Source organism: Acanthisitta chloris, unplaced genomic scaffold (assembly GCF_000695815.1).
Source record: "Acanthisitta chloris isolate BGI_N310 unplaced genomic scaffold, ASM69581v1 scaffold10594, whole genome shotgun sequence".
Taxonomy (NCBI): Eukaryota; Metazoa; Chordata; class Aves; order Passeriformes; family Acanthisittidae; genus Acanthisitta; species Acanthisitta chloris.
In genome coordinates this window covers 36,815-48,555 of record NW_008668795.1, presented here as the reverse complement: position 1 = coordinate 48,555, position 11,741 = coordinate 36,815, and the positions used below count along the sequence as shown (strand labels likewise).

General features: G+C 40.1%; 1 protein-coding gene across 1 annotated transcript in view; it reads right to left on the bottom strand.

The window, feature by feature from the left end:
• The window catches only part of PLD5 (phospholipase D family, member 5), a 54,821-nt gene that overhangs the window by 11,207 nt on the left and 31,873 nt on the right, over window positions 1-11,741 (bottom strand). Inside the window, exon 3 of the mRNA XM_009073076.1 lies at window positions 2,487-2,684. Within this exon, the coding sequence (XP_009071324.1) occupies window positions 2,487-2,684 (198 nt within the window). The remainder of the gene's footprint in view (window positions 1-2,486; window positions 2,685-11,741) is intronic.

Here is an 11,741-nt window from a genome sequence, read left to right as displayed (position 1 = left end):
GTCTGTGGCAGGCAGGCACAGGACTTTCTACTCCTCTGCACAAGCAGGGAGAGAAAAGTGGAGCCATCTGTCAAGCTGCTTGCAGATTCCTGGGAGAGAGATTGTTGAAGGCACTTTGTCCAGCTGGAGCAGGTGCCACTTGCCCTTTTCTTAACAGCTGACCTTACTAGACCACTGCCTTCCTGCTTGTGTATCACCCTCTCCCCTTGTTACTTGCTTGGGTGGCAGCTGACACCCAGACTGCTTTGTTTTCTTTAGGAACAGATCCTGAAGTTTTTATTAGTCTTACTTTTTTTCAATACATGGCCTGTCACGGTGGTTTCTTAATAACTGACCATGTTCTTAAGGATTTACTACAACTAAGTACAGAAAATACTAGAAAATTAACTGTAGGAAGATTTCATGACCAATATTCCAGATCCATTCCTGAACACCAAAAGAAAAAACCAAAACCTCTTACACTTTATCAGCCAGTCTGGAAGATGATTTTGTTGCTAAGCAACACTAAGCCATGATTCCTGAGCACAAAAAAAATAAATTCAGTGACTGTGTGTTATGCTTGTTTTTATAGCACAAACATAGAAAGTGAAATATATTTTCAAAGAGTGAATTTCAACTCAAGAAATAAGTGCAAAGTGATATAAATTTAGTTAAAAAGTTAAATATAATTTATACCTATTATCTGAAACTTTTAGGAAGCTGTTGCACTGAGATTTTATTCTTAACACTTGTAGTATTTTCTTGAATTTTTAAGTTACAGAACCGTTGCAACTTAAGGAATTCTTATGCATTGTCTTTTTCCGGTGCATTAAATATAAACACCAGAAAGCAAAAGACTTCTTAAAGAGGACAGTGATGGCAGTAAGGGAACTTCCTGGCTTGTGGAGACTTCCTTCTTATCATTAGTTCAGCAACAGTCAGCGATGTAAACATTTAGTCCACCAAGTCAGCCCAGTGCAACTCCAGGACTTCCTTTCAGAGAGTCATGCTAGCAAACATTTAGAATTTGCTAGTAGGTGAGACATTTATTGAAGACAGTGTTTTCACGAAGGAAGAACCATCCCAAGTGACTGTGGTTACAAGTTACAAATTCAGGTTGCTCTTGGAGTTGAACTTCACTGATCTGAGCTTCTGAGTACCAGTACCTTTTGTTTTCTGAAGTGAAATTTCAAGAGAAAAGGCTTCTATTGCCCGCAAGAAAAGAAAATTCAAGGCACAAGGAGGAAGTGAACACTCTGCAAACTGCAAAAAAGCAGCAGTAGAATCTCTCTCCACCTGTCTTTTTCTAGGATCCCAGATTTCTTAAACTTGGCCTAAACCAGCTTTCCATTCTGTGTGCCTCTGCAGGACTACCCTGCAGCAGGATTTCTCCATTCCTTACAGATTGCTGAGAAAGGAGTAGGATTTCATTTTGCAGAGCAATAGCTAACTGTTAAAAAAGTCAGTTTCTCATTTAAGCTAGTCCTTAAGATTCTCCAGAATCAATGGAAGCTTCCATTTTTTCAAATGGCTATTAATTCTGACTGTCTTAGGCATTTCCAGATTTTCATTCCAAAATAGTTCTATGTCTCTCCACTGATTGCAGGAGTATGAAAAATCCTGGACACCAGAATACTGCCTGGCTCCAGCAGGTAAAGGTAAACCCTGCCCTGTATAATCACTGACCTGCACCAGTGTCCTGTGCTTGCTACTGGCTGTACAACTGACTAGTGTGAGACACACCTTGTCCTGTTTCAGACATAACTGCTTATAAGCAATGGGGGGTTTGCCCCTTGTTTTGTAGAGAATGCAAAGTCACTCTTAGCACCTTTGTTATATTCCTGGTTTTGAAGGGGTTGTTTATACTCATAATTACCTCCAAAATGACATTCCACATCTTTCATCATCTCTGTCTTGCAGTGTACTTTTTACCAGTTTTGCTACATCACTGCTGAGCTGGAGGACTGCTCCATTTCTTTCCATTAAAAATACATGCACACACAGTGCTTCCATGGGGATCACTGCTTGAATTTTAGATGTTTAAAAACGTCATTTAAAAATAAAACTAAAGCAGATGATTTTCTACAGAAGTAGAAAAGTTTTCAGTGGAACAGGGTGAATCCTTACAAATTACATAGATAAAAATGCAAGCTCTGATATCAAACTTATTGTGTATAATTTTCTATGTCTGATTAACAGCTCATTTACTCCCAAGTCATTCACAGTCTATCTACTAGTGTAAATAAAAGAATCTAATTTGCAGGGCCCCCTGTCATTTTTTGAACACAAGTGGAAAATTGGTGAACATTACCGTGAAAGGGAAAAAGAATAATGCTCAAATGAAATCCTGCAGCATCATCAATCCTGCCAAACTGCATGTATGAACAATGTCACAGAAGAAAAAAATAATATTGTGATTTGCCAAATTTCTGGGTCTCCCAAGAATCTGGTGGCTTAAATAAGTTTCTTCCTTTCCCTCCCTATCCACAACCCATTTCAGAACTTACCGACACAAAAGCTTCTGATTTTGTCTCGTTCAACTGCAGTGTTAGTTTATTTTGAGTATCGTACACTCCATACAGCCTCTTAGACCAACTCGGAGGTATTTTATTCTTGTATCTTAATGAGCTATACAGGGCAAATATCCTTTGTAAATCCAGGACCAGGCAGCTACAGTTGTATACGATGACGCCAAGTTCCTTCATCTGTGAAATTAAAAGTTGTATCATTAGTGATATTTTGGCTGATGGATCTGTGGAAGTATACAGCAGTGCCTGAGGGGTATCTTCCAGAAGTGTGTCTTGAGCTCAGCAGCAGTACAGTCAACCACAAGAACACTCCTAACAATACTCTTCTAAAGGCAAACACATAAGCCATATCTTCACAGTCAAGAGGAGGCAAAAGCTGTAACAGGATTTGTACATTCAGTGTATGACTGAGCTGCATGTCCTAATAGAATAGAACACACCTAATGGATGGACACAAGTTTGGCGTGACACCCATCTGAGAAAGGCACCATGTTTCTTATAGGTGTTGTCCAAGGTTTCCTACTCTTGGCTAAAGTGTTTTTTATTTACTATTTTTATATTTTATTTAGAGGAAAGGCAACCTATCTTCTGGCTTATGTAGGAGCACACACTGCTATCAGTGATAGCTTCTTTCTTCAGAAGGAATTTGTTTTCTGTGAGTTCTGCAAAAGGTGAAAGAACTGGAATTATTAATAATAACTTATTTCTCTGCCAGAGAAGGAATAATGCTCCAGCTTCAAATAAAAGGATGAAATAACAGGAGTTTAATACTATTAGTAGCTAAATTTACTGTGCTATTAAATCCAGTGTGATCCAGTAAATAGTATACCCAGTTAGGACACCAAAAAGTTGGGTTCTTACCTCCCCCATTGCTATGATATAGTACCTCACCCAGGGTACCACTTCTGGGTGTCAGTTTCTTCACATGTAAAAAGGGAGATAATGATACTCTTCTCTCACAAAAAGTACTCTGTAAGCATCAATAATCTCACATATAAATTATGAGGAAACATAGTCCAGGTAAACATAGACATCAGAGTGCAATTAAATTCTTTAGCCTTCTTCAGTCTCACTTTTCATTTAAGTAAAGGCACGTCTCCTGGTCATCATAAATCTTGTTTTGGCAGAGATTTCATTAATTGTACATCCCTAGTACTTACCATCATGGGCAAAATTTAATTTATGAAAGTATTGCCTGGGTTTGGTAATCAAAGTGTAACCACACCTGCATTCTCTCCCATACTTTGCTTTAGATAGTTCAGGAAAGCACTGCTGTGGGCCTGGATGCTATTGACCTCTTGTTACCTGCATTTCACACTAGTTCAATCATCTCCTAAAATAAACCAAGAAGAAAACCTGCATGCATCTGTTGGAAAACAATGTGGAAGATAAATATATTGGTTTTCTGCAAGCAAATTCTCTTGGTAGCCTGCCTGAGAAGTCTGCCTGACATGATGAAGAAAATAAGGGGAATATGAACTCTCCAGCATGCTCACCCTTTGACACCAAAATATTCCCACTGGTTTTATTCCCTTAGATGAGATCTCCACAGTCACATGGACTAGTTTCTGACAGAAGCATATCTTTCTATAAAGCCTGTGGGAACTCTAAACCCCACACTGATGTTATCTCAGAGCTTGCTCCTGTGCAATTTTCCCTGACTGCAGATGAGAGCTGCTCTGCAAGAGTGGGCAGAGGAGGGAAAGCGAAGGATAGAGTTGAACCTTGACTCTTTCTGTGGTGGGTGAGAGAAATCAACAAATACCAATATTCCAGTGAGAAAGAAACTCGATGGATGACACATTCTTCAGGTCTCTGACCTTGAAATACAACACACAGAACCTTGAAATACGAATACAGAACACGGAGCTATCTCATTCCCAAATATTTACTGAATAGTTGCAACCCCAGGAACATTACTTAATATTATTACCACTTAAATCAGAATATTTATGTAAGCTTCTTTAATTCAGGGAAAAAAATGGAATCAATCTGTTAGCCTGCACAAGCTGAAATTTGTGGAAATTTTCCCAGCAAATTAATTTCCCAGTAAATATAAATATGACCAACATCCTAGTCAAACAGTGTATTTGGAAGAACATCTTTGGTTTTTCCCCTGCGTGCTGGTTATCTTTGAGGACACTCCTGTATTCAGTTCTAGGCTGTCCCTGTACTCTGTGCACTGTTTGTCTCCAAACATTTTTAACTATACATTAGCACTGTTTTCACTGTGTGCTGCCAATACAGCTCTCTTAATTGCCAGGCATGCCATTGCAAAGGACTTACTAATAGTATTCTGTTACATCTATCTGCATAATGCGGTTTAATCAGCTTTTCATGGCTGTTAGTTGATTCTGACATAATTATGTGGTTACAGTTTTCCTTTCATTTATCAGTCCCATTATTACTATTCAACTTTATCCCTTCTATTATAAGTAAAGATAAAATAGTGTCCCCACAACACACCAGAAGCTGCCAGCATCGCATCTGTGTGAGCAGCTCTCCTTGGAGCAGGAGTGCTTGCAGCGTATCCTCTCCCTGTGAATTAAAGGATTGCCCTTCTGCCTAAGTGCTTCCTCATGTACAGAGACAGGGAGGAAGCCATGGGCACTAATGGGTTTTGTTAAATGCAGTTTTTACAGATGACTACCTAGCTTGACTACAAAGCAAAGCATTAGCCATGCCTTCCTGCCAGGCTCTCCCCACAAACAGAAGCACAGGGAGCAGCACATTTTGCACAAGGACTCGACTCTCCCATGGGAGCAGGCAGCTGTGGGAGCTGAGGTGATGCCCTGGCTGAGGCTCTGCCACTCACCCACTCACAGCGGCTACACGCAAACCACAGGCTGGAACGAAGCCATTTCAAAAGAGGTATTTACAGCACAGTAATGAACCCTGCCTTCCCAAAGCGTTGCATCTTGGCTTCTCTGGCAGCAAGCACTGATCAAAGCTTTTCTTGCTTCTGAAGCCCTGATAAGAGCTCTCCCCCATGGGGATTCCCTAGTACACTATATAGACAGGGCTTCTCCTTTCCCTCGCTGAGGAAACACAGTTATCCTCTTTAACCAGCTGCCTGTTTTCATTAAGCTTTCATGAACTCAAGTTCAAAAGTGACTGAACCTGAAAAGTAGATTCAAAGCTATAGGAAGAGGGCAGAGAGTGACTCCAATGCTCATCATGCAGACTGAATTTTCCAAAGAAACCAGGTTAAATGTCAGCCTCTCACCTTGTGATCATCTTGGTTCAGGAATGATACATCACCTTGAAATGCAAATAATACATGACCGCAGTAAAACCCCAGCCATCTCCTTTCTTGTGCAAAGGCCCAGTAGGTTTGGAGAAAAAAAATACACCTCTGTTTCAAAGTGTTTTCCATACTAAGCCTGTTTTTACTCCCATACTCTGAGGTGAGGAGAAGACTGCTTTTTTTCCCTATTAATCACAAAGCCTATCATCCTGGAGGCATAGGGGGGCAGCAAGGATGTGCTAGTGACAGATTTAGTATGAAGTGGTATGACATCTAGATAAGGAAAAACAATTTCTCTTTGGTTTGAGAGCTGCTGTCATTACAGACTTATTTTTAACAGTCTCAGAGGAGAAGCAGAAAAAAACATCTATATTGAAAGAACCAAAATTTGAGCGTTGCCCCCCAGTTTGTTGTGACGGAAACCTGCAGCTAAGTATCATCTGAGGTATCTGTTCAGGTAAAATCCTTCAAGGCAGGAGCTCTTAAGGCGAAGGGAAGTATTTCTTCATCCTGAGTTTTAAGAGCAATTCATACAGTAATGAAAACATCACTGGAAAATTAAAGTGAAGAAGATCTCAAGGAATCAAAACCTTAATAAAACTAAGGAAGATAAATCTGAAATGAAAATAAAGAGTCATAAATTCGATTACCTCAATATGGAACAGCAATATTCGAATGTTAAAGTTGCAGAGTGGCTTGTGAGTCACATTTCCAGGTCATGTGTTGGGGACTGGGAACAGGAATGGTTATCTGCATTGAGAATTTTGTGTCCCCTCATAAGCAGGTTTCTTCCCCTCTTTGTTAAGAACCACCAAGCATGCTTTTCTCAAAGAATAAAAAACATGGGAACTGGTTTTCTTTGTTCTTCCCCATGACATTTACATTTGTGCAGAGCAACTATTAAAGGCTACCAAATTAGTGTATTTCTTCCCAATAAAGACTTTATTAAAGCACCAGAAAAGTGAGTAACTACACTAGACTGAAGAAAAGTGGCTTCAACCCACTGTACAATGATGCTCTAACTACAGAAATCAGTTAAGCTACAAAAAGTAATAAATATGGCCTAGCTAGAAAAATAGTAATTTTTATGACAAGAGGAGGAATTCTTTACTAGACTGGACAAAAACCAGGATTTCACAGACAGGAATTTTTACTTATTCTTTTCCCGTGTACATTCATAGGCATCATATGCAAAATGAAGAAAACCCATGACACTGTAAGCTTTCTAAACTGAGAAACAGTGTTAGCAAGACTTTTCAAGTACGTTTGGATCACGGGTCAGACAGGGTGTATGATGTGTCCTTACCCTGCACTGTGCAGACCAGACAACGCATTTTATATTTACCTTGAGCTACACTCCAAGAGACAACCCCACTGCGTAGGCAAGGTACTATTTGACCTACATAAGAGTGGAACAATCTGGTTCACAGCTTGCAATATCTGAATCATGGCAAATGTAGCAGGAGGCTTCAGAAACCCCCTTGTTTAAAGAAGAAGTTTTTAGTAGTTGTTCACACTCAAATCTGATCCTGAAAACAACAGCCAGATCTACTCAGGCATTAACTGCCCTGTGCCCAAAACCTCTGCCCATTGGTACGTGCCAGACATCCATTGCCTGTGCTACAAAAACTCTGCATCAACTACAGGTAGCCTATTGAACACTAAGTAGACTTTTTGTATAGTGGACTGTGCATGCATCTGCCATTTGCCTGTGCTTGAAAGTGTATTTAATTGTGCTTTCAGGCCTCTGATTTTTTTAATGACCAATTTCTAAATGAATGACTGAGTGAAGCCAGAAACACAACAGGGTAGAGTAATGGAGTACTAAAAAGGATGCTATACTGATCAATCAATTACCTAAGGTTTCAATAGCTTCTAAAGAAAAGTAATATTCAGTGTGTTCATTACCACCTTACAGCAAATCACAGACATTTAGAGTAGTACACTCATATTTTCATAAAATATGCCCTAATTATTCACTTAACCTGCACTCCAAACATGCATTCTTACCACTCTTACCTGACCCTTACTGCAGACCTCCCTTATGCTTTTATCTGGTATCTTTTATTACTGAGTGGGTATTTTGCAATCACACATAGCAACATCTTAAGGCTGCCTCTGCACAGCTATTCTTTACCTCTCACCAAAACCTGCTGAGCAGATATGCATGCCCATCCCATGCCAGGCACAGGTAACAGCCAAGGGGTGGCCAGTGGCAGCAGGGCAAGAGAAGGGCATTCTGATGGGGGTGACCATCACCCAGCAGAGGGAGACAAAGAGATTTGAGCGAGGTAAAAGTGTTTCTTTGTGCAGTATTGTTTGATGTGACTGTTGTAGCACGCTTTGCTGTAACAGGATGACAGGAGTAGTGATCATCACAAATGCATTCAGTGTAACGACCCTGTTCAGATAGCCATCATTTTGATGTAAACCAAAAATGCAACCTGATGCTGAAGAGGCTGAGAAGGCTGTAGTGCTGCCTGGATTCTCTCACACAAAACCTGTGCAGGTAGTACAGTCCATCAAAACAGCAAAAGCATGTACCTCAGCTAATGCTTCACTAGAAATTGCAACTGATCCTTGCATTCCTGAGTCAGACCCCTCCCTCTCTGCTTGACTAATAATACAGTGCAAAACACTATATTCTCAGGATGCTAGTAAAACTCTGTTTAACTTAAACTATCAGAGAGTGAATAAATCTAAATTAACAGCATATTTGGATGTCCAAAATATCATCTAGGGTGTAATAAATGTTCTTGAATTCTCTATTATTTTGACAACCACAAACTGCTTTTGAAGATTAGTCAGAGAATACAAACAAGTAAAATTTTGAGATTAATGGTTTCATTGTTTAGTTGTGTGACTATTCCCATTTTCTACAGTCCCTTTGATTGAATAAATGGTATTTAGAAAATCCTAGATTCAACTCTTAACCATTCTCCAATGAATCACTTTGTGAGTCTTGCACTTGGATCTCTCTTGTACCTGGCCTATGTCCCACATTTGTGCAGGTTTTATGTTTCTGTTGTCTCAGGCCAAACGTTAATTTTCTATCATCTTGGTTTTAGTGATTTGAAAATAATCACCAGGCAGAATTTCTAAAGAACTAGAAAAAATGTCCCTTCCACTTGACAAAAGAGTGCAGCATCAAACTCAGCTGGGAACTCGATCTCACTGAAAATGGAAAACTGTCACTCAGGCCACTGTGCTGGAAATAAATCTGGGCATGTGACCAAGAGGAGGTGATGCATTTGATAGAGAATGCACCCAGCACTGGCACTGAATGTTGCTATAAAGCCATGACATGTTTTCGTTAAAGGAAAGGAAGGGACATAAGTGGACTGACTGTACCCCATTGAAGCTGACAAAATACATTTGAATTGGCAGTCACTTGCAGTCCACTGGTCTTTAATTCTCACCTTTAGAAAGTACAATTGATCGACTTGGGTCTGTAGTTCTTGTAGAATAAAAGCCCCAGGAAGTTAAAACTTCCTAAGTATTTTTACTAATACTACCTAACGCAAAAAGCTGCCACAATCAGGCAGAGAAGCTTTTAGGAGCTGCTAATTTTTGTGTCCCCTTCCTTTTTCTGCTGGTCCACAGAATGCGAAACTGCACAGTGATGCCCTACTTCACTTGAGTGAAAACCACGCTGAGAAAAAAACTTAGGTTCAGCATTTCATTTCTGCTGAAAGGTACTGCTGCTGAGATGCATTGCAAGCTAGACATCCAGGCAGAAATGGTTTAAAATGGTGTAGTTTAAAAAGACCTTTGTGAGGAAGAGGTAGCCATGTATCTTCAAGGCAGAAAAACAGAAATCCCCCCTTGTCCTTGTCACATTAGAAAAAAGCCCCATCATAATCTTTCATCTTCAGCCATCTGCTCTACTGATATGGAAAACTCAGCAAAAATAAATCTGTTTGTACAAACAATTCAAATATAATCTAAACCATGGATCACTCTGTGATGATGTTCACGTAGAAACCATTGTGGGTGCAAGTTTGCTCTCTTACTGCTGTTGATAAAGCTCACTAACAAACAAAGCCTGACACATTGCTAATTGTCAGAGCAACCCAGAAGGCAGAACTGAATCAGTTAAAAATTCCTTGCTATATAATCTATCAGCAGAACTGAATAAAAATTCCTAATTCCTTGCTATATAATCTATCAGCATAATTAATATCACTTGGCATAATCACAGCATAATTTATCATTTTCAAGTGACTTTTGAGTTTAGAGTTTCATTACCCCCTCAAAGCATGCAGAAGTATCTCTTTAGGGGAAATGCAAGCTTGCAACTGCAAGAAAACATTTTTCCAGGCTCACATTTGATTTATTCCTTGTTTTACTGCAGGAAATCTAATTAATTTGAATTCTAATTTGATTCTGTTTCTTTTTTGAAGCACAATTTTTGTTCCTTATTCTAAGAAAAGTGCAGGCTGGGAAGGAAAGGACCACATTGTGCTGGTCTCCATTATTAAAAAGCTGCATCAAATTTCAGTACTGGTGTCATTCATATGACATTAAAAATACTTCAGTGGAACCATAAAAAAATCTAAAAAGTGAAGTGAAATATCCTGGTAGCCTCTGAAAAGGCCTGGACTCTCCTTCACCATGTGCATGCACATATCTCTCACAGCCTCTTTCCATCTTCCCTGCATCTGAGCCTGTCCTGTCAGCCCTTATCTTGCATTATCCTCACACAGCTGGAAATTACAGCATGAGCTCTTAGCATTTGTTCTCACTCTATGTAATGCTGCAAAGGGCAGTCTCCCTATGTCTTCTGCTGTACAACAGAGAGGGGAGAGTGCAAAGGGCTGACCTCAGAGTAAGGGAAGTATTTATGTCTAAATGTTTTTCTCAAAGCACACAGTTTCTTTGGGGCTTTCAGATCCATGGCCTTCAGGGAAATACAACAGCACTTAGTTGACTAATTGGTTGCATTATTTATAACATTTCTAACATACACAGTGGGTTTTCCTTTTGCGAACTGAATAGAGACTGGTGGCAGGCATGCTGGGCACACAGACTGGTACAATGACATTGCCTATGAATTATTGCTATAACTGCTGAGCCTTTGCCAGACTACCTGATCAGAATTAGAAACCTTTTTGCCTTGGTGAAAGCAGAGGACCAAAGGCACTAATTAATTTTGGCTGAGCCTTGATTAAGTTCAGTGTACAGGACCTTGCAGTAAGCTAGGAATCCAAGCAGTTTAGACAGGTAAGGCAATTTAGCAAAACAGTAGACAGGCAGCCCCAGGACAATGGCTAGCTGATATGAAAATCTGTTTCAGAAGACCATTGTTGCTCTTTGCCCTGTTCTTCTGAGGAGCCACCTTAGGTATGTGTGGGGTTTCTGGCTGCTTCAACATGGAAGCAATGTCTCCTGTAAATATATGGTCCTGGTATATGCTCCTAGGAAGAAAGTCTGTAATTAAATTATTATATCCTCTTTGTGCCTCCTGACTGTAACAGTAAAATCTGGAACACATACAGAACCACAGAATGGGTAAGATTGGAAGGGACCACTGAAGGTCACCTAGTCTAGCTTCCCTGCTCAAGCAGGGTCACTGTAAAGCACACTGCACAGGATTACGTCCAGATGGTTCTGGAATATCTCCAGCGAGGGAGAATTCACAACCTCTCTGGGCATTCTGTTCTATTGTGTGGTCACCCACACAGTAAAGAAGTCTTCCTCACGTTCAGGTGGAACTTCCTGTTCATCAGTTTCTGCCCATTGCCTCTTGCCCTATTGTTTGGCACCACTGAGCAGGGCCTGGCCCCATCTTCCTGGCACTCTCCCTTCAGACACTTATAGACATTAATGTGATCCCCTCTCAGTTATCCAGTCCCAGTTTCCTCAGCATTTTCTTGTAAGTGAGGTGTTCCAGCATCAAATCTGAAAGAAATTGCTAATAAGTCATCACACTGATTAGAAAAACTTGCCTGTCCAGTACTGTGATTCTCATGACTTCTGCAGTTTTC